Source organism: Patagioenas fasciata, chromosome 2 (genome assembly GCF_037038585.1).
Source record: "Patagioenas fasciata isolate bPatFas1 chromosome 2, bPatFas1.hap1, whole genome shotgun sequence".
Lineage (NCBI taxonomy): Eukaryota > Metazoa > Chordata > Aves > Columbiformes > Columbidae > Patagioenas > Patagioenas fasciata.
The window spans coordinates 22893671-22917039 of record NC_092521.1 but is presented as its reverse complement, the minus strand read 5'-3'; the positions used below and the strand labels follow the sequence as shown (position 1 = coordinate 22917039).

Below are 23369 nucleotides of genomic sequence, written 5' to 3'. Positions count from 1 at the left end.
GGTCACATCACAATTTTGCCCCCCACACACACCCCATCAGGCTTTTCAAACATTGTGGTCACAGTGTGAGACGCACAGACTCGGCTTGTCCACCAGAGCTCTCACAGGCACATGGTTTCTGCCCAAGACCCAGAGCTGGTGGAGAAGGTGGTACCTTGTGACCTCCATGCCTGTCTCAGGGAAGCACAAAAGGGCAGCAGGGACAAGACTTTTCACTTGACACCCCAAAGGTGAAGATGCCACCAGGCGTGAACCTCCGGCAGCTCAGACCCAGCCGCTTGGTGCTCGGCCACAGGCAGGCCCAGCTGGCCTCAGCTCAGAGGCTGAATCCCATGCTGCTGTGTCCAGGCACAGTCAGGGCACCCAACCTGAGGGTATGATGCCCTTGGTATATCAGATACCACCCACCAAAATTACATTGCTAGAGTGCTGCTTTTTGAATCTAAAGGACTCCCAAGAGATTTCTCCCTGAGCCAGAAAATTCCAGAAAAAAAGGTTTGCTCCCTAGGCTGCAAACCCCATTCCCAGGAACAAGGAGCAGCAAGTCGAGAGCTCACAAAGTGCAAGACAGCGTATGGAGCACTCACAACTATCTCCCACAACCCAAAAGCTGTGAATACTGACTTTCTCTGGCACGGCCCAATTTTATCATTTTGGATTTCACAAGAAAGCATGTAACTAGCAAATAAAGGCATGTTCCTTTCCACATTCAAGTTTTATTGAAACTACACACATATTTTATGCACAAATGGAGCGGGAGTTCTTCTACCAGACTTTGGTATCTCATATACATTTACAGAACCTGAGCACATAGCAGTTTCACATTTGAATATTCCATATACTCTCATTTTAATTCACAACACTCAAAACAAATGCTTTTCAGTACTTTTAGTGACATAAAAATAGATTCCATTCCTCCAACAATGGACCCATTTAAAACATTTTCGTTTTTACTCCCACCAACACAGTATTTCCAAAAAGGACTGGATTTTCTTTTGGAGTCCATAGTTCTCTTGTAGATGCAGGACATTAGTGAGGGACACCAGTTCCTGCTCTTCTCTGTGTTCCTCAGGTCCCACTTGCCCTCCCCAAGTACCTTATGTCAAATGATGCCAGCTCTTCTCTTGAAAAAAAGAAAAGATTCCCTGTTTCCATGTTCATTACATACTCATATTCATTCACTGAGACCAAAGAAAAAGAGTCAGTTTTGCTGCTTATTTTTACACCAGGGACAATTGTTCACTAAGAACTACACTAAGGCAGTGGACCTGTTTCATGAAACTCAGGTAGCCGGGGCTATGGCTGATCTGGGCTGGCAAGGAAGTAACACTTATCCCAGCCCATCTCTGATAACCCTGGGCTGTCAGCTCATCTCATGCCAGACATGGCAAAAGCAGCAGAGATGTTTGCAACAGTAAGAAAGACTTATAAAAGCTCTTATACAAATTGCTAAACATTATGAAAAAATGCTAAGGTTTAATAAAGCAGAACCCTTTGTCTAGCTCACGTGCACTCACTTCACCTTTGACAAAAAATGAGTATATCTATTTGCAAATAATCTACCTACAAGTGAAGAGCATCCTTCTGTCCCGAGTACCAGTCTGGTAGGTTAGCCATTTTCCAGTTGCTCCATTCTCTGTATGTGGCACCAAGAGATTATAAAAAGTTTTCAGGCACACACTGGAACACACCAAAATGCAAAGAGCAGTCTTTTCTAAGAGGCTGCTAATCCACACTACTTCGAGATTTGGTTTTGAGCAGGTTAATACCTTCCTACAGATGCTCTCTGTGACAATGGTTTCAATGGTTCACGTCGAATACACAACCTGAAGTTCCTTCATGCATTATTGGTGCCTCCTTACAGCCCCCCAAGGGATAATCCTTTGGCGTGATATGCCTCCCTACCCCACCAGCGCACAAGTGAAACCAAGAAGGGGAGAATATCAAATCACCCAGCACGACAGAGGGAAGACAGAGAACACCCAGAGCCGGCTGTTCCAGTGACAGACGCCGACTGCAACTCGGCACAACCACAGACTGCTTAATAAGGCACTTGTTCAGAGAAACAGGGAAAAACAGGCAGCACAAGCCAAAGAACTACAGGATGTGTTTTTTCTCCACTGTTAACAGGCTTCCTTTCTCAAGGACCACTCAAAGTCCACTGACCTGCTCGATAACAGCTCTAAGACAAAAATCATGTGTTTTGATTTAAATTCCTACCAACAGCCATGAGGTTTGCAATCCTGAACCCAGGTTAATGGGGAGATCAAACTGTATCCCTGGGTTTAATAAGATTTTATAATTCATACCTTATTAATGTCTTCCCACATTCACTTATTACTCTATCAGCAGCAGAGCGAAAGGGAAGAGCTTTTACTCTAGACAAAAATCTATAAACATGGAAATAGAAACCACGAAAATAATTTATAGCAACATATACACACAGAGTGATACCTCATCTGGTTTTCAGGTTGAAATACTGTAACTTGAGGTAAATATGCAGTTTGCTTGCTTAAAACACTACCAAAGTCTTAAAAAAATAGTAGTATGCAAGTCATTTTTAAAGACAGCAATCACAGCAGAGGAGTCAAAGGAATCTTAAAAAGGCCACCTTTTTAAAAAGTCATATAAATTTTTTAAAAAGGACCCCCCTTTTTTTTTTTTAAAGACAGACAGAAATTTTTTGCTCCTCAGACAAACAGCATGAAAACCCAGGAAAAAAAATTCCCAGTAGAGACGAATTCCAGGAGAGGAAAAGAAAACAACTTCACAGCAGAGAGGGATGGGGAGTGGGAAACAGTCACCATTCATTTGCCAGGCTATCAAAAATCTGCATCCAGAGTGAAGACATTGTCCATTGTTTCTGCCATAACAGCAAAACGTTGATATTCTGAAACCCGTTTCTCAAAGAAATTTGTTTTTCCTTCCAGAGAAATATTCTCCATGAAATCAAAAGGATTTTCTGCATGAAAGACCTGGGGAAAGGAAACACTATTACTCTGGTGATTCTGATAGGGTAACAATGCTTTTTAAAAAAAAAAAAAAAAAAACCTAGAACCACAGAATTACAGAATACCAGGTTGAAAGGAACCTCAATGATCATCTGGTCCAACCTTTCTTGGCAAAAGCACAGTCTAGACACGATGGCCCAGCACCGTGTCCAGCTGAATCTTAAAAGTGTCTAATATTGTGGAATCCAACACTTGCCTGAGGAGATTATTCAAATGGCTGACAGTTCTCACTGTGAAAAATTTCCCTCGTGTCCAATCAGAACGTCCCCAGGAATAACGTGTACCCATTGTCCCTCATCCTACCCATGCGACTTCTTGTCAAAAGGGAGTCTCCATCTTCTTTGCAACCACCCTTTAAATACTGGAACACAGTGATGAGGTCTACACTAAGCCTCCTTTTCTCAAGGCTGAACAAACCCAGTTCTCTCAGCCTTAGTTAGTCTTCTTGTGGTGGCTTCCCAGCCCTTGGATTATCTTTGTGGACCTTCTCTGGACTCTCTCCAGCCTGTCCATGTCTTTTTTGCATAGCGGAGACCAAAACTGGACACAGTGTTCCAGGTGTGGCCTGACAAGCACTTAGTAGGATAATTACTTGTTTGCCTCTGCTGGTAAATCACCACCCTGTCACCTCTGCTGCTGGCAGGTCACCTCTGCGGGACACCAACCCCACCACACACCTTACAGCCAAAGCACTTTGTCCAGAGCAGAGCCGGGGTCACAAGGCCGTGAAGGTGCAGGGCAGCATGCAGGGGTGCTGCGGGGGGGGGCTGGGGTCACCAGTCTCTACAGAGAGGGGCTCCAGCTCTGCAGGGACAGGCCCTGAGGTGACGCAGCGCAGGTCACAGCCGCCCAGCCCTGCTGAGCACTCCCAGGGCCTGCTCCACTGACACTGGGCAACGGGCCACCCCTTGTTGTAACATGCTGTAGAATCTACAGACACCTGTCTAAGCAAATTCAGCACTGCCACTCCCCAGGAGTCGTGTCCATAGGGAAGTACACCAGTGCAAGGTGCTCATTGTCCAGGACTGCAGCGCTCGAGCACCACACAAATTTCCCATTACGAACTTGCAGAATAGTTGAAGGGAAACAATGGCCTAAATTGTTCTTGTTCTTTTAAATAGTGAAGCATATATATTAATGCTGTGGTTTTGCCTGTCATTCACACAAAGTGCAAGCGCTAAATATGATCCACTCCCAGGAACATTAAGAGAGTGCTTTGTGCTGACAGCTTTCCTGGGCTGCCCTGGCAGGTCAGCATTTCGGACAATTGCAACTCTTACCTTGGAGAACCCAAGCTCCATCAGTAACCGGTCTGCAACGAATTCAATGTATTGTTTCATCAAAGTGCAATTCATTCCAATCAGACCTACAGGTAATGCCTCTGTTAGAAACTCCTAGAAGTTAAAACACAGATGACATTTAGAGAAATTAAATTTAAGAAGGGAAAAGGAGAGAAGACACCTGTGTTTCACAGCAGCACGATTTGTGAGATTCCAGGCTCCCCAAGCAGTTGTCTGAATAAATAACTTGCATCACTAAACTCAACAAGTGTCTTATGTTTTCAGTAGTTGTTTGTATCTTCCTTTATTTTTAGCATGTTTTTCTGGAAAAGGCACAAGAATTTTTATTACCGCCCCTCTCATCTGCTTTTCCGCACCCAGCTGTAAGATCCCAAGCCTCAGTGTAAGCTTGAACTCAAAGTTCAACAAAACCCACAGCCCATACTGGTGGGAGCACCAGTGTTTATTTTTGCCTCTAAGACTGGTCCCTGTGCTGCCCACACCTCTGGCCTGTCCAGGCTTACCTGCTCGATTTCAACAGCATTAATGATGATCTCATGGACTCGCTCTTCTGATGGTTTGTTCACTAAATAATGGAACATTAGACAAGCAAAATCACAGTGTAGACCCTGAAATAACAGAGAACAATGAAAAAAAAAGTCAGTTTTTCCCTCCTCCACATAGTTTGCTCTTATTCTGAGGCAGTCTCCAGGTTGAAGATTCCCAGCCTCCTGCTTCTTGGACAGTCTTAGTGTTACCACATGTAGCGGGCACTTTTATTTTACTACCCAGTTAGTAACATCTGAAATCTAACACATGCCACCTATGTCAAAATAACACTCAGCACACATGTTTCTCAGGTAAACATTTCTGAAAGCTGCTCTACTGTGAGAGATCCTATAAGGAGCCCTGCTGGGTCCCTGCCTCCCATTGAGAGATGCTTCTGCAGAAAGACTCCTATATCAAGACCTTCAAAACTACCTGCCAGTTAACAAAGACTGTTCACCTGCTCGCCTCTTCAAGATACCTGTAGAGAAATACTCTTTTTAAATTCTTTTAGTAGTATTTCTTCCTTTGCTTCTCCTCATCGCATTTTCAGAAAGGAAGATTCAGATCAGAGTCACCAAATCCAAGATTAACAAGTCATCTCTCCACACAACGTACAGTTACTGTGAGGAATTTGCTACCACAACGTTCATAAATTTGTAATACTTAAGGCTACCATGCCCCAACTCAACCCACCTCCACATTTCACCCAGCTGTTCTGCAGAGAGCCCAGTAAATTGTATTTATTCCCAAGCAAGATTTCCAGAAAAGTCTCCAGCCAGGGTAAGACAACATCAACAGATGAGCAATCCTGCACAGCCTGATGGAGGTACCAGACAGCTGCTCCAAGAGGTGCCTCGGTTTCCATCTGAGCTTGCCTGGCTACAGCTTGAGCCTCTGGCTTCAGTCATACCCACTGCTGTGCTGCCATCTCCTCTTGACAGCAAGGTGCTGACTGTCCCCTACAAAGGCACATCTACTGTGAAAACCAGTCAGAAGGATCTGGCAGGCCACGGGCTATGAGACAACCCAATGCTATTGTTAACAAGGGTCAAAACAAAACAAAGAAGCAAAAACTTTTTTGGAAAGGCTACAAAACCGATGTGCTTCAGGTCATGAAACAGTTCTGAAACAACATAATGTGGGAAATACCTCCCCTCTGCAGATAGCACTAGCTGCTGCTGCAGGGCTTCTCGTGGTCTTGTCCAAGGCAACATCACCAGCAGGGTACAGGACGTGCCTGGCTTCTCACCCAAACCAGTGTGTGCCACTGACAGGTGCTCCCAGCAGCTTTCCACATTCAAGAATCAGAGATGCATCAGCTCAAAGAACAGCCTCAGAAAAGAGTCTTGCAGCTCAAAAACCATACTGAGAATTAACCATTTATCTGTTCAGGTGCATCAGAAAACAGTTTGGGTAGTTTTCCATTGTAGATTCTTTCTACTGCTACTGGTTTTGTAACAGCATTTCCTGGTTTTCAATGCAGGTGCTGTGTGCACCAAGCCTTACCCTTCATAACAGCTCTGCAGTTGGAATTATGCCAGTGGGGCTCAAGAAAAATTCAGTCTTTTGCTGCTCAACTCAGCAGAGAAGTAGAGTTACACTGCTGTACAGAGGAACTTACATCTTATTCACCTGCAAGTGACCCTTCCAACAAACAAATACTTCTTCACCTGAATGGATCAGTTCATGATGACTCTCAAAAACAGAAGACACAAGGAAGGTCAAGGCTGAAGAACTGTTTGGTTTTGCTTACTGGTCGTATCACCTTCTTCAAAGGTGTCTCTTAAATTAAAGGCGTCTTATACAATGCCCCCTTTCAAATCAGTTTATCTAATCCATGGAGATTTCCATTATGATAAAGGTCTTTATTCTTTTAGAACAACTCTGGTAAGTTCAAGCCACTAGCATGTTTATACTGCACACAAAACTGGCCTTTCCGCTTTCCCAGTGCTGACAGTGCCGTAAGTTGCGCGGTGCCCCACAGACAGGCCCAGCCATACGGACCTGTTGCCAGCTGGCCGGCAGTGGCGCAGGGAGCAGCGAAAGGAAAGGGCACTTGTCAGCACGTGGCCTGTCACACCTGGAGTGCTGACATGCAACCCCCAAGGCACATCACACCTGACACTAAGAAGGACTCACCTGATGGACTCTCCTCCAGTGCAGACCTGTAGCTGCTCCCTCACAGCAGATCACAAAATAGGCTCCTAGAATCATTTTGGTTGGGAAAGACCCATAAGATCATTGAGTCCAAATGTTAACCCAACACTGCCACTAAACCATGTCCCTAAGAACCTCATCTACGTGTCTTCCAAACACTTCCAGTGATGGTGACTCAATCACTTCCCTGGGCAGCCTGTTCCAATGCCTGACAATCCTTTCAGTGAAGAAATTTTTCCTAATGTCCAATCTGAACTTTTCCTGGTGCAACTTGAGGCCATTTGCTCTTGTCCTATCACTTGCTAAACTGGAGAAGAGGCGAATGCCCACCTCACTACAACCTCCCTTCAGGTAGTTGTAGACAGTGATAAGGTCTCCCCTCAGCCTCCTTTTCTCCAGGCTGAACAGCCCCAGTTCCCTCAGCTGCTCCTTATCAGACCCGTGCTCCTGATCCCTCACCAACTTCATTGCCCTCCTCTGATCTCTCTCCAGCACCTCAATGCCTTTTCTGTAGTGAAGGGCCCAAAACTGAACACAGGATTTGAGGTGTGGCCTCACCAGTGCAAGCACAGGGGGACAGTCACTGCCCTCATCCTATTGCTGTGCAGTAACACAAGAACATGGAGAGGAACAGTATCTGCTGCTTCAAAAGCAACCTGCCACAGCCAGTCACACAACAGACACAGAACACCACCTGCAAGTTCTGGACTCACAGCTGGGCGCATATGGGGAGTGGTACAAGGTGGTCACTTGAACCTGACTGAAGCAGCTAAGGCAGGGCAAGGCTCAGACCCGCATCCTAGCTAGGTCCTTGCCTAAGCCAGCCCCCACTGCAGTTACAGACCACATAATTCCCCACCAGTCCTTGGGCAGCCAGGCCTTTGCCGCCCTTCACGGCACACGGAAACAAACATTCTCTTCAGTCCAAAAAGTCCATCTTTTTGGTCACACTATGCATTGGGCTATTGCCTATATTTATGTTTACTCCCTTCAAAAATGGGTATTTCTGCTGAGGGACATAGCAGGACCTAGGCTTTACATTCACTAGTAACTTATAGCTAGAAGTCTGTTTCCTTCTCCTTTTCGCAAACATTGTGGAAATAGCCTGCTCCTTTGCAGGACTCCAATCTTCCTACATATCAGCAGTTACAGATCCTCCACCAGGCTGCAGAAGCAGGGTCGGGCACTGCTCTGGGGGAAGGATGTCTCTTCTCTCTGCTGCCTAGGAGGTGACGTTAAAGCAGATGCAGAAGGCTTACTGCAGAGGAGCTTCAGGAAGCATGGCCTGCAGTTACCAGACAGGTAACCAGGACCTCTGTCCCACCAGGACAGTGGACGTTCCCTGAAAAATCCTGCTGCTGACACTGTATAGCAGAGAACCTACTTACTTCCACCACTCCCTTGGCCTTCAGCACTGTCAACACTAAAAAATCTCTGTCCTACCCAAAAATGCATCTCCTACTCACTGCTGGCTTCTCTTTTTCACTGGTTCCTACACAAACACTGCTTTTTACTCTCTTCACCTTCCTTCCAACCCTCCCTGCCACCAGAGGTGGGCTGCTCTGGCAAGACTACGGAGTCTTTATGAATATAACTACCCTTCCCTTAGACATTCACTTTCCTTCCCAGACAGTAAGTAGAACATGCCACATTACCTCATCTCTGCTAATAAGTTCATTGGAGAAAGTCAATCCGGGCATCAGGCCCCTCTTCTTCAGCCAAAATATAGCAGCAAAGGAACCCGAGAAGAAGATGCCTTCAACTGCAGCAAAGGCAACCACTCTCTCCCCTGTTTAACAGAACACATTTTCAGTTACACGCAAAGCAGTGTATTGCTCATCAGCAAGAGGCACCATTTGCATCAGACAAACGGATGCTGGAGAGGAGCAATCCCCTCTGCAGCACCAGGTGCTGTGTCTGACCACATCTTTCCACAGAGTCGGAGACACGCAGGGTCCGAGACACGCAACAGCATTGAACCACCAGCAGCCCCTGCAGGACTGAAGAACCAGGGCAGTGCTGAAACTGCCACAGTCTAGAAGGGAAAGAATGGAATTGTTCGAAGTGGTCAAGACATTAGTACTCCTTTGTTTCTTTCTCCTAAAAGGAAGGAAAATGGCTGTGCAACTAATAAAACTAAGAGAAGAGCCAATCTCCAATAAATTAAACAAACAACCCTACACACCAGTTTCTGCTTGTTGAGAATCTACAGAAAATCATATTCTTAAAAGAGTGGAAGAACACAGAATACAATTCATCAGGACACAAAGACCTATTTATGTCATCCCACCTGTTATCCAAGGAAAGCACGGCATTATTGGTCCCAGCTCTCCCTGTTCTCTACAGGAACGTATTTCTTCAGACTACAAGACCATCTGACTGCTTGGTGAAGGCACATCATTCCAGGTACTCTATTTTAAACAACTTCACAAGATCTTTGGGTGTATCCTAACACGAAGAGCTTTTGCTCATTCTTTTTCCCAGCAAGGACTGCATAGAATTTTGTTTAAAAAATAAAATAACGCCAAAATAGCCTGACATCCCACTTCTCCACAAGATGCAAATGCCATCTGCTGGCACATCTGAAGAAATTCAAGTCCGGTAAAAAAACACAAAGAGCAACAAGAACTTATAAGTACCACAAAAGTTACTAAGGAAAGAACTTGTCTGGCAACACTTAAATAGGTTACTTCTAGAGAGAAGTAGAGGAAGGCTGCTGATACAATACAGGTTTAATGAAGCAAAAGACTGAATATCGATATGTTTTTTTACTACATTCCACCTGACTAGTATCATACAAATAAGTTATGCTGAAACAAAAATTGCCCAGCAGCACCACACAACATGAGCATAGCCTGAGAGGCTGAGAGTGCGCAGAACAGGTCCAGCAATTGAACCCTCAGCATAAGAAATCAACCAAATCTGCAGAGACCTTGTTCTAGGCCAGGTCCCCACACTGGAAGGAAATGCCAACCAAACAAGCCAGACACTTTCATATACCTTATCTCATAATCCTTAACTGTAAGACCTGGGCCCCCCCACCAATGTTTTAAACTTGGGAAGTTTTCTCAATAAGATAAAAGAACAGAAGAGCAGAAAAGTACTTGAGAAAAACTTGGATAGGATGCATGAAGTCTGGGGGCAGAGGGTGAGTGGAACATGTTTTTTTGACTCAGGGAACCTTCTGATTCTTGGCAAACCCCACACTGTTGGGACCTGAATGAAGGAGGCGAAGAAGGGACTCCACAAACAGCAAACAAAGCCAGACTGGGGAGGCAGCAGGATGCTCCAAGACAGGAGAACCTACAGCAGCAAACAGAACCTCACTCAAACAAGAGCTGTGAACAACAGATGCTGCAAAAGAATGATACTCTGACTCTTTTTTTGCTTGTCTGTCTGTATCTCTCCATCTCCTACACTTTGTTTAAGCTCAGAGAATGTTTAGTGTAGAAAATTGACCAGAGTCTGTGCATTATCCATTCCAGATACAACATTTCCTCCAGCATCAACACTGTGAGCTGTATGCAGAACACTGGAAAGGATGCCATGCACCATGCTGATGGAAGCTGAGCCAGTGTCCCAGCTCTGAAATGAGCTACAAGAACTAGAAACCTGGTCCCACAGAAAACCAGCAACACCAAAGACAGATAGTTCTTAAATCTTTTTTGCCCAGGTTCAGTCATGCTGTTACAAAAAAAGGCTAACACCACACACAAACGTGCCTATATGAACATAAACACAGAAAAACCTGGACTTGCAAGATTTCAGCTGCCCAGTTCTGAACACTGGAGTACCAAACAGGAGCCAACCAGAAGAAATAATCAGAACTTCTACAAGCAAAAACTGAAGAAACTAGGGTTGTTTGGTATAAAGACAAAAAAAGATAAACCCACAAGCATTTCTCGTAACATGATTCTAGTGGGCACTGCCACTACTATATTGCTTTAGCTAAAGATAAAAAACATACATGGCTCACTAGAAGTTACTTCTAGTTCTTTAGGTAAACCAGAGACCCACAAGCCACTACACTTCCTGTGGAGAATTTAATTTCACATTCCAGAGGATTAGTTTATGACATGTGCAACAGAAACAAGTTTTTAAGAAACTACACACCAAAAGTGGATTCTCTGTCTTCAATCCACTTCAGAGCCCAGTCTGCTTTCTTCTTGATGCATGGCATTGTTTCAATAGCATTAAATAAGAAATCCCTATAGAAGAAAAAAAAAAAAAAAGAGAAAACATCAAAATAACAAGAAGTGATTTATGCAAATCTGCCCTGGCTGTCCCCATTGGCTCCTCCAGGCAGAGGAACCCATTACGTTAGGCTCCGAACTAACCTACATCAGAGACCCTTCGCACCCCAAATGGGTGATGTCCCCTGAAAACACAGGCAGACAGAGGCAGAGGTGCAGAACGTGACAAACACCAGGTCTCAGAGGAGGTGGGCTGCAGAGATGGGAAGTGAATTCAAGCAATCCACCCCCGGAGTGCCCACCTACCAGACCACGCTGTCTCTCAGACTTCAAGCCAGACAGCAGCCGCTTCCTCCCCACTGAGCTAAAGCTCATCTTGCCCAGCCCCACGAAGGAACTGGACAATTCCCAGGAGCTCAGGCTCTGTTCCCATGCCAAACACCTGAGAGGAAACCTTGCAGTCCTCCCACTGTCACTACACCGGAGCCACCATGGGAAACCAAGCTCTGCCTGACCATCACCATGGTGCAGTCTCTGAGGGAAAGTGCTTCTTTGCAGATCTATTATCATGGGGACTAGGAAGTTCTCCAGACAAAGGTGACAGTGTTAGCAAACGAGACACATAACCACGGACGTAGTTATATGCAGTGCTTTATTTCAGCGCTGGGAAACCAGGGGTTCGCACCCAAAGCTGGTTCAAACAACTGATTCAAACTACACTACGTTTACACAATTTGGTCACATACATATTCATTACAATTCTTGACAATCATTAGCATATTCCACACCTGTTCTAACACAAGCTATCTGTTTAAGTGATGCTAAGTAACATTCGTATGTTCATCAGTTATTTCTCAGTTACCTGTTTTAAAAGAATATGTCATAAATCTATGTCAATTTTAAGAATAAGCTATGGTTACTAAGTACAAAGATTCTATGGTTGAATGCACATCCTATAGATATAGCCTGCAAAACTTCAAGATAAGGTAAGAACCCTGGATACAGCATCTTGGATACAGTTTACAAAAACAAAACCGAATATAACTTACAAAAACTAGTTCAACTATAACAACGGGGCTCTCCAAAGAGCCCAATACTTTAAAAACAAGCAGGCCAAATTGTATGAAAAATCACCAATAACAAAAAGCTGAAAAGACACAACACACTGATTAGCGTATGTTAGAAACACCAGTTGGACCAGGAGCACTCAATTTCCCAAGGCAGATCTTCTGCTGATGTCAAAGCAAGTGCCTCAGGAGCACAATAACAAGGAGCTTGTCTAACCTTTAACAACACTTCACTTAGTCTGCACTTGCTGCAATCAAAGATTTATACAAAATTTAACTAATCTTCTGACACTCCCACAAAAGACTTGGTCCATAATACCATTTCGGGGGTCAGGCATGTGTTGTGTATTGATAAGGGTCATGGCTGAAAACATTGTGGCGAAATTAGTTCAGCCAGTCACAGGAGGTGACACACTCAGTCTAGGGGGAACTGTGATTTACATATCAACGACAAGCTAATGAGCCACAGACATAGCCGGCTGGCCTACACTGGAGGTGGAGGATGTGCTGGATGGCACAGAGCCCCATCTTCTGATATGTCCAGCTTGGCAAACAAAGGGGAAAAGCTGAGACCCTTCAACGTGGCCCAGGACTTGTCCAAACTTGTCGATCTTTGCAATCCCCCCTTCTCCCCACCCAGACTTCCCTTTACTCAAGAGCTACAAAAAAGCTAACCAAAATCAGCGCTGGTAGGGAATCCAGCACCCTGAGGACTCTTCAGCCCACCAGCCTCACCTCGGGAACTGAACCAGACATGGGAGGACACTGCGCTCCTGAGCTGCAAACCCCAGCATCCTCGCCATGGAACACCGAAGCCATACATCATCATACAAGTCCTGTCATCCACACTGTGGGGCCGTAACAGACTGGATCTCTCACTCTTCTCTTTGTTCCTTTCTCTCTGCTCTTTCCTTCTCTCCTTTTTCTATACCCCAATTTCTTTGTCTCTTCTTCTGTGATATATTACTCTCTTTCTCTCTCTCTTACACCTTAGTTTTCCTTCCCTCTCTACCACTCCCCTTCTCTCTTTGCCTTGTGAACATAAGTGTAACATCACTTTAAGCTCTGCTGTTGGATTCTGGTTAAATTTCATATTATAGCTACTAATGGTTGCCAATACATCACCTGTAGTAGGACTTTTGCTGTTAATGTGTTGATAAGTTCTGTTATACTTTTTCCAACTCACTATTCGCTGTAACTGATATTCCAACATGTACTTTTAGTAAAACTCATAATTGAATTGGACCTCGGGAGTGATCGTCTGTCATTCACTTCACATAACCACACAGAATTAACCCAGAGTTAACTCACACCTGGTCTCATCTGTTGGGTCAGGGCACATGTTGCATTCAGAGTTCACTCATCCCTCATTCCGTCTGTTGGGACTGGACAGCACGCGGCCTTGAAAGCTTTAAGGAACTGTCCCCAACTCCCCCAGTAAGTCAGTATGAAACACAAGACAGCTACTGCTGGACTACATGACAGATTTCACGTGGGTCTGTAACATATCCAGAAGTTTACCTTTTCTCAGGATCTTTGATGTAGGTGTCTATGAGCAAGCTGTACATCTCTGAGTGAACATTCTCAATGAGAATCTGAAAGCCATAGAAACAGCGAGCTTCTGGGATCTGCACCTCCTGACTAAAACGTGCCACCTAATAAAATCAGAAAGCATGGCAATGAGAACAGCAAAAACAGTCCTGCTTGACAGCACCCTAAGCTAAATGGGGGAGACAACAGATCTTTGCCACAGAGAAAGGATGGGAGCAGCTCTGCCCTACTTTATTAACAGATATGTCAACAGAACAGGTGTGGGGCAGAGGGAAATAAAGCAAGCTAGCCAGAAATTAATGTCTGCTGGGTGTCTTGGATAGAGAGCTGTAGTGAAGCATGAGGGCACAGGTACACAGGAGGAGAACGGCAAAATACTGCAATAGCAAACACTTCATATTGAACAAAGCCTCAGACCTTTTGTTCATCATTAAAAAAAAAAAAAAACAGTATGACATAACACATGTTCACGCAATACATGCACATACACCATGACATATTCTACACTTTACAGACATTCAAGATCTAAACTAGGCATTTGCAGAAAGATACCAGTGATAACCTGTAGTAAGACATTCTGCAGTCCAGAACTGATTTCAGTAGAAAGATTTTTCCCACCTTTTTAGCAGCACCCACCTGCAGCCCTAAAAGACTCTAGGATGGCATTCAGCAAGAGCAAAATGGATTTTAGTGAAATGAAGAATACAGAACATGGCACAGCACAATCCCTTCCTACTTCTCAGCTAACACAAGTACTGGAAGAAGCACAGGGTTGTATTAATTAATTGAAAAATGTGGATCACCACAGACAGGCAGAAGGGTGAGTGTAAAAACTGTGTCCAACAGTGATGCAATCTGGAGTCTTGTTGACCACAGTGGACCCAATTTAACTCAGACACCGGCCCCAGCAGAACAAGCTGCTTATTCCCCTTGGCAAAGGTGAGATGATGGGAAAGAAACAAGGTAGGCATTTAATAAACTTAGGCATTAATTTGAGAAAATCAAAATGAAAAGCCAATAAGCAAATAAAATCAGTAAGCATTCAAGCCCGCTGTAAAGCTCTCTCACCAGGTTTTCATTTACAATTCCATCACTGGCTGCAAAAAATGCCAGAATATGAGAGATAAAGTATTTTTCATCTGCTTTCAGCTTGTTCCAGTGAGGAAGGTCCTTCGACAAATCAACCTAATGAAAAGAAAAAAGAAAAACCTTATTGCCCTTTTGAGCTTGTCATTCTGTATGAACGGAACTGGCCTAGTCAAATGACAGGCACAGTTTTGGCATTTGCTCTCAAATCCTTACATGTAGAGTATTTAAATACACGTGACTGCAAAAGACAATAGGCACACTGCCATACTGCTGTGTCTCTCTGCAACAGTAACATCACATGTTTGCTTCACAGTTTACATTTTTGTAATTTGGAATAAAAATCAGGGTATACCGAATTATAAATCAATCACAGTTTGAAAAGCGTTAATATCTTCTTGTCATGAATATGAACATGCACCAATACGTAGAGCTCACTCTGAGACACTTAAACTCTACTTGAAATAAATGCTGATACTACAAGAAACCTATATGCAGGTGTGTGAAAAGATGGACTGAGGGGACTTCTGCCTTTGGCAGGTGTTCAGCCTCCATCTTGACAAAGAACGGCTCAGGGCAAACGCTGTGCAACTGCTCTCGGCTACCAGGCTGAATTCTAGCCATGGCAGAAAACCACAATTTCCTTTGCATAGGCCTTTTTTGTTTGTTTGGAGGGAGGGAGGGAGGGATGTCTGAACCACACCAGAAGTAGGGCCAGGTGTGAAAAACATACGAGGCCTAAAAACTTATATATGTGTGTATGTGTATGCCTATATAAACATGTTCACATGTGTGTGTGTATATATACACACACAAACCAGTTTTACAGTTAACTTGCCAGTTCAATTGGAAATGCACTGACAGGTGGTAGGACAGTGTAAGAAGGAACCAGTAATATTGTAAAAGGGCAATGCTGATCAGGCAGCAGTTTAAATGCCTTTTCTTAAACGGCTTAAATGAACTTCTGCAACAGGGCAGCAAGCCTCCCAGGCAGGCAAGGAATAACACTTCTACAGACAGCTGCTCCTTGCTATCCCAGAGTGCTTTCTGGCCTATTTAGAGCCTGCCAGTGCTTTCAGCTCACCCCTCTGCAACTGCACATCACTGCTCACAAATGAGCAAAGGCTGCAGAAGCTTCGAGTTGCAACAACCAGCTCAGCTGGCAGGCAATCTCTCCAGATCAGTGCAGTGTTCAGAAGCCTCTGCCGCTGCGAGTGTCGTGAGCTGAGTACTGCTCAGGTCTGGCTAACCAGCAGCCTCGGGGGGAAAAACTTAGAGCTTGCACTATAACACAGTGCAAGCATCCGACCATGGCTATCAGGAGTCAATTAGAAGCATTTTTAGCAAATGTCCCTGATTATGACCATCTTTCTGGAAAACAGGTGCCTAACACTGAAGAACAGCATTCACATGAAATTGCCCAGAACATCTTACATGGGCAAGGAGTTAGTTGCAGGTACGAAGAGATATCTGACCATACACAAGTGTCCCAGGATACAATTCCACCTTGTCCTAAACCAAACACCTAAACCAGCTCCACCGAATTGTCCTGTGGAAGCAGCTTTCTTTCCACTGCCCACAAAGGGAGTGCTGTGCAGGTGCAGACACCTCATGTTCGTTGCAAGACTCCAACCCTCACACCATGGACACCAGCAGCAGAGCTGGGAAGGAAGCACCAGGACCCCAGCCTGAGCACCTTGTGCCAACTCCCTTGACCCAGGGCTCACCTCTTCTGCTGTCCAAAAAGAGGCCTGAGCCTGTTTATACATTTTCCATATGTCTGGGTACTGGATGGGGAAGATGACAAACCGGCGGGGATTTTTTCTGAGAAGAGGCTCCTCATCAGGGTCCAAGCCATTTTCAGCAGCATTTGGAGAGGAGCTCTGAAGATAAAGCAGAGTTCTGATTAAGTTTGCTGTTACTTATTCTTCCTCTTCCCCATATCCCAAAGGTGTGGTTCAAAAGCTACCTGTGTCACACACTCACCTGTTCCCCCGGGGTGAATGCACCACCCGCCCCTGGCATCCCTGCCCCCACGCCCTCCATCCGTGCTCCTGCTGCCAGGATGGCTCTGCTGCCCATCTACCCAGCTCTGTTGCCCGTCTGTCTGCCCAGCTCTGCCCAGCACCACTTGCACCAACCACTCCCTCCCAGCTGCACCAGTGCCGGGAAGTGCCCGACACCTGCATGCCAAACAAAGGCTTTCTGCAGTGTGAGAGGGAAACCTGCCCCAGAAGGTGTCCCTGGCTGCTTCAGTACTGCAGGTGGGGAGATGTGTGCAGGGTCACTGCACGCTGTTGTCAGCCCGCATCCAGCACAGTTCCACTAGGATCACTGTCCAGGTCACCTCCAAATCACTCGCTTCACGTCAAGCCACTTGGGCCTGCACGGGCTTTCTTAAAAATGCCATGAGATCAAAGGAACTGATCTCGTCTGGTATAGGAACAGCCTGTGTCACAGCAAGTCCCCACACACGGGTTTGTGTATCAATCCTGCGGTGAGCAGCAGGCAGCCCACACAGCAGTTTGGAGGCTGCTCTGTAGGCTGTCCCTCCAGTGCTGACACAAAGCTCTGTGCCTCTTTCCAACAGCAGCCAGCAGTAAAACCCCTGCATGGAGTCACCCATCCCCACCCCACTCCCTCTGCACAGGACCCAGAGAATGCCCAGGCACAGCTTGTCCTCAGAGAGCCACCAGCCCGGCTGACATTTGGGAGACAGGTCATGGCAGAGCAGCACAGAGAGTACACCCCATGAGCAGGCCCTTCACCTCGCCTCCAGCCAGGGACATCGGCTCCTGGGATCACCACCAGGCACCATCCCTGCCAGGCACGTCGCTAAGCATCTACTGGAGACAACCATGGTGAAGAGCTGTCGGGACACCTCACTGAAGCCTCTCCAGAAGGGCTGGTGATTCACACCAGCCACAAATTTAGCCTGCAGGACACTGTTTTGGGTCAGTTCTGAGGCCCCACTGACACTGCTGTAAAGGATAACTAACCACAGGCAGTATATGAGGTATTACATAAAATACAGCAGGGAAGGGGAACAAAAGGTTTTGAATATCATTGCTTCTATTCTCCTAGGAGGCGTCGAAGTCCTTTCCCTACCCAGTCTGCTTGTAACCACTTACATAACAAACAGTAATCCTTTACTTCCATTTGGAAAAATACCCTCAAACCAATAATTCTACTCTCATTTAAAAAACAAACAAAAGCAAAATGCATATGCACATTGCATAGCTGGCATACGTACTGCAGATTCCCAAAGAAAACACATCAGGAAGAACATTCTGTGTTACAATTTTTCCACTTTATTATATTGTAAATATTACTCAATTACATGAGACAACTTGCCCAGTATCATCTCGCAGAGTGTATGCTGAAGGCCGCAAGAGTGCAAGACCTTTTGTATTTCCTAAGACACAGAGACGATTGCAGTCAGCCCCTGGAAATGCCACAGGGGAGAATTTGGGCCTGGCAGGGACAGCACCCCGCCTTAGCACACAACTTCTCAGGGCCTTGATGCAGCCAGCATCCCCATCTGCTTCTGCACCAGCCATCATCCTTGAAAAAGGAAACACTGCAGAAGCCTTCCTTGAAAGCTCAGCATTTTCCTGAGCAAAATCCTTCTATACTGCCTGGAGACTATCCCCAATTATTTATTTTAGCCTAACAAGGTGGCCTAGCAGTTGCTAACCTCAGCGTTGATGTCCCTGAGCCATTCAAAGGCAAGCATGCAGGGCTTGTAATACAGGGAGGTAACTTGGAAAACACTTCTGGTGTACAGAAGTGAAGCAGAGCACAGGAAGAGTAAAGTTCTAGCATGGCGGGAAAACTGGAGGCAACACTGAGACAAGGAGAACTTGTCATTTTTCCAGCAGCCTCAACTCCAATAGCTGCCACACCACAGGATACAGAGAGAGGGGTCACCATACCAGAAATACTGTCAGTGCACAGTGAGACAGAAAAGCAAGAGCAGAAGAAAAGACCTGTGTATGCTCTGGAGAGCCCCGATGGCAGGTGAGCAGAAAGACGACTTCCAGGAGCCAAAGACTCAAAGTGATGGCACAACCCTGAGAAGGACCACCACACCAAACTCAAAATGGTAGGTTTTACCAAAAAAAAAAAAAAAAAAAAAAAAAAAAAAAAAATATATATATATATATATATAGGTGAGGGGTTTTTATTTTCACAAAAAGGAAGGGTCAGCCCACAGAGACTATGCCATACTGCAACCTGCCCCTCAACCCACCTCCCACCTTTGTTAACCCCTCCTGGGGTGGGGAGGAGTTTCACAGGCAGGGAGACAGCTCCTGGCCACAAGACAGTCCTGTCTCTCCCCATTCTGGTTTCCATTGCTCTTCACCAAAGTTTTAGCAGACTAATACTTGTTACCTAGTCTGTTTGTTAACGCAGTACACGTCTTGGTACAACTCAGCCGAAAATTCATAAAAGATCCTTCTCTAATTGAATTTCAGACGCACGGCACATTCTAATTTTGCTGCTGGAGCTTCAGGGCAGCCATCACTTTGCACTGAAGGAGCCCAACGTGTTCCCAGCCCTGCCTCCCTGGCAGCAGTACGGGGCGCTGGAGAAGCTAACAGACACCAGGCTGATACACCTCCTGCTTTCAATCTGCACCCTGAATCTTTTCCTTGATCCTATGATAATGCATTAAACAGTCAACACCTGCCATAATAGTGAAGAGCATCCAGTTTATAATGCAAACATGCTACTTTCTGTTCAGGTAATGTGAGTCAAATGCATAAAAGAGCTGAAGCTGGCAGGGCACTGCCCAACTCCTGCTCTAGCAGTGTCAGCCAGAGCAGACTGCCCAGGACCACGTTCAGCTGAGGTTTCAGTATCTCCAAGAATGGAGACTAAACAGCCCCTGTGAACAACCTGTGCCAGTATTTCACCACCTTCACAGTATCTTATGTGCAAATGAAACCTCCTGTGTTTCAGTGTGTACCCGTTGCCTTTGGTCCCATTACAGGGCAACACTGAGAAGAGCCTGGCTCCATCTCCTTTATTCCCCCCACAAGGTATTTACACACACTGATGAGATCCCCCAGAGCCTTCCCCAGGCTGGACAGCCCCAGCACTCGTGGCATCTCTTCATATGACAGATGCTCCAGCCTCTTAATCATCAGCCCCTTCCTGGACACACTCCAATACATCATATCCTAGTTATTCTGCAACTGCTAGACACAAACTCTTCTGGTGATGACAATAAACTAACAGACAACAAAGACTGCCTAGTGGTACTGAAGTTCTTTCCATTACTTTCAAATTTCAGAAACAATTAACATATGTACACACATACAACCACTGCCCCATGACAACAGCTGTTGGGCTCCGTGTGCAAGAGCCTCAATTACATGCCCTATATCAGCTGTAGCCAGGGAAAAAGCTGAAGGCACTGGCAGAGCCAGCAGTGGGATGTTGCACATGCCACATCATGGCGTATGATCACGAGCCCTTCCACACCCCAGTAACAGGCTGCTCGTGCATCCCAGGAGCTCCCATAGGCTTCGAACCAGCCCTGTGCAGCCCAGGGCAGGCTAGCAGTGAGACCAGGCAGGTCACCAGCACTCCAGGAGAGATGGCTCCAGTGCACAGCAGCTGAGAAGCACAACACCTGTGCGTTCTGCAGCCTGAGGTGAAGCGCAGGACTAGTGCTTGCCTCTGGCAGATCTGAGCGACCACCTCTTCATTGTAGGTACAGCATGCTACGGTTCACAGATGGAAACACTGAGGGTTTTTTAGGCTCATATTTAACGCAGCACATCCTAGCTTTTGCAAACTTGAGTACTGCTGAGACACAAAGGTCCGGGAAGACCAGGTGGGTTTCTCTGCCATAAAGATCCTCCACCCTCACACACCTCAGCCTGGCTTTGCAGGGTTGTCCTGGGGAGAACCAAGAACAGAGCTCAGACGCCTCCCAGGATGACTCTCCTGGTGCGCAGGGGCTGGGACACCAGGATCACCCCACACCACCTGTGCCTGCCTCCGCCACCACCCGGGCCTGCCTTCGTGGCTGCTCGGGGCAGAGGGGACAAGTTCTGCCCTCCCAGTCGAGGTGGACGCAGCTCTGCTAGCCCAGACCCCACAGCGTGGCACGGTGTAATGATTATACAACTGAGGCACTCAGCTGATCAGGGCCCTGTGCTGCCGGTGCCCCGCACCAAGCAGTCACCCCGGCCCGGCTGCGGGTGTTTATCCATCACACCCCCTCCGCAGTGCTGCCCGCGGTCACGGTGCCGAAGGGTTCGACCCGCCCCAGAGGGACAAGGACACGAGGGCGACCCTGTGCCCTCCCCAGGGCCACCCAAAGCGCCGGCACCGAGCCCGGCCAGTAGAACCCCAGGCCGGGCGGGGTGACGCCACCGCGGCCGGGACCCCCCCGTGCCCTCCCGCGCTGCCCGGGGCGGGCCTGTCCCGGCGGGGAGGCAGCACCAGCCACCGGCTCCCCGGCACTACCGGAGGCCGCAGCGCCCGGCCGGAGGCGGCGGCTCGGGCAGGGCCCGGCCGGGCAGGTGCCTGCAAGGCCGGAGCCACGACCGCGGTCAGGGCTGCGCTGCCGTCCGCAGACACCCGCATGCCCGCGACAGCACTCCCGGGCGGGCCCGCCCCACCGCGGGGCTGCCCCGGCCCGGCCCCGGCCTTACCCGCTCCGGCCCGGCCGCCTCCTGCAGAACCGCTCGCCCCTGGCTCTCGCCCATGGCCGGCGGCGACTGGGCCATGAGTGGCGGCGGCAGTTGAAGGAGGAACGGCCGCTGCTCCTCCCCGGGGCGGGGCGGGCGGACAACGCCGGCGGCCTCGGGCCCAGCTGCAGCGGGCTGAGGGCGGCGCGGCGCAGCCTGGCCCGGCCCCGAGCACGGGGAGGCGGCTGCTGAGCAGGAGCCGACCCCGCAGCGTTGGGCTACCGGCGGCGAAGGGCTCTGCGGCCCCCGGGCTCCAGCGGGAGCGGGAAAGAAGCCGGTGCTCAGAGCCGCTCTCCGGGTCGTGCTTACCGGCCCGGTGTCCCGGCCTGCTGCTGTCGGGACAGATGGAGACAGAAAACGGAGGGAGGCAGAGCACTGTTTGCGACTGATGGTCTTATTTTGTAAGGAAGAAAACAAACCCAACAACAGCGAAAAATAAAACCAACCTCAAATTAGGAGAAAGTCCTAAACAAGCCTCTTAAATATGATAACAGAAGATTAACTAGTGGAGGGAGTTAACTGCTTTGTTGCAAGTATTTACTGAGGAATGTATACAGAGCAAGATAGTGGCAGCTGTAACTGAGCCATAACACGAAGCATCTATTACTGGATACAGGTGGGTGCTCTAAAAGTGTACAAGAAAGAACAACCTATGTAAGGAAAAGAAGAAGCCTCTTTTAATCCACCCTTACCTAATACAGACCTCAAAACACCCTCCAATAGTTGCACAGTAGTTGTAGTGCTTGGAGGTGCTTGCAGCACCTATGAGTGCAAACACAACTGTAAGTACCACCGACATTTGTTTCTGTCACTTCTCGCGAGCAGAGAGACTTCATCCAGAGCTGGGAATGGGCAGAGTTCAGCAGTTGCCTCTTCCTTCCTCATCCCAAAGCTGGCTCGGCTCTCAGGCCGCTTTCCTGTACACATGCGTGTCCTTTACCAAAACAATCAAGTAGTCCATAGGAAAACCAGAAGAAAAGTCCCACCTAGTGGGTGCAGCATGGTTTGTCATGAAGACCTGAAATCAAAGACACAAATCTAAAAGCAAACGCCATTGAGCAAGAACTAGATGTTTTTCAGCACCAAGGCAGCCAGGCAGCACAGAAGCAGGACTGAGCTGCTCTTCAGAGGCCAAGAGAAATGCCAGGAGCCCAGGTGATCCCTTCAGGAAGAGGAGGACCTGGAGGCCTAGTGTTCCTCAGTGGAGACAAGTCCATAGACACTGTGCACCACCCCTGCGACCAGGCAAAGCGCCAGCCAAACATCCCCAACCACCCCTCAGCCAGGGAAGGAACAGAGGACACAGGTAGGGCTTTGAGGGATTCTGGTATCCTTTTCCAGAAAGGTAACCTTTGGTTACTTAGTTCTCTGTCATTAAGAATTTTGGATATATATATATATATTTAAGGCACCTGGCCACCACAGAGAGACTGAGACCTCCCCTCTCCCTGTTTCCCAAGCGTGGGCAGTGGGAGCTGGGCCAGCTGGGCTCCTGTGGACCGTATCTGCCTCCTGCGGCTCTTTTAAGTCTTAAGAGAGGAGCTCAAGCGTCACGAGGGCAGGGGGTGAGGAAAGTTCAGTGGTGAGACCTGTGCAGCATGGGTGACCACACTGGTCCTAAGCATGAGAACAGCCTTGGTTTTCTTGCATGGGGTTTTCTGGGGAGTAGAAACAGATGCCTAAGCAGCAAGTTACTAGACAGCACACCAGAAACACACAAACAATAAATGAGAAAAGGTGGTTTCACACTAACGATATCTGCTGTTAC

The 23369-nt window shown here is 47.3% G+C and overlaps 1 protein-coding gene across 1 annotated transcript; it reads right to left on the bottom strand.

Moving 5' to 3' along the window:
* Positions 1-696: 696 nt before the first annotated feature.
* On the bottom strand, positions 697-21693 carry RRM2B (ribonucleotide reductase regulatory TP53 inducible subunit M2B). Its single transcript, XM_065832741.2, has 9 exons — positions 21566-21693; positions 16622-16777; positions 14877-14993; positions 13779-13912; positions 11111-11205; positions 8653-8786; positions 4816-4920; positions 4292-4405; positions 697-2975 (listed from the first exon to the last, which is right to left on the bottom strand). Exons 1-9 carry the CDS (start codon positions 21638-21640, stop codon positions 2823-2825), a joined length of 1083 nt encoding a protein of 360 aa, XP_065688813.1. The 5' UTR covers positions 21641-21693; the 3' UTR covers positions 697-2822.
* Positions 21694-23369: the final 1676 nt, after the last annotated feature.

Excerpts from the sequence above, each read along its gene's own strand:
- RRM2B (XM_065832741.2), bottom strand. The coding sequence starts at position 21,640 with ATGGCCCAGTCGCCGCCGGCCATGGGCGAGAGCCAGGGGCGAGCGGTT. Across the intron at positions 14,994-16,621 it reads CTTTTTGGACAGCAGAAGAG|GTTGATTTGTCGAAGGACCT; the intron begins GTGAGCCCTGGG and ends TCTTTTCATTAG. Across the intron at positions 8,787-11,110 it reads AGACAGAGAATCCACTTTTG|GGGAGAGAGTGGTTGCCTTT; the intron begins GTGTGTAGTTTC and ends TCTGTTAAACAG.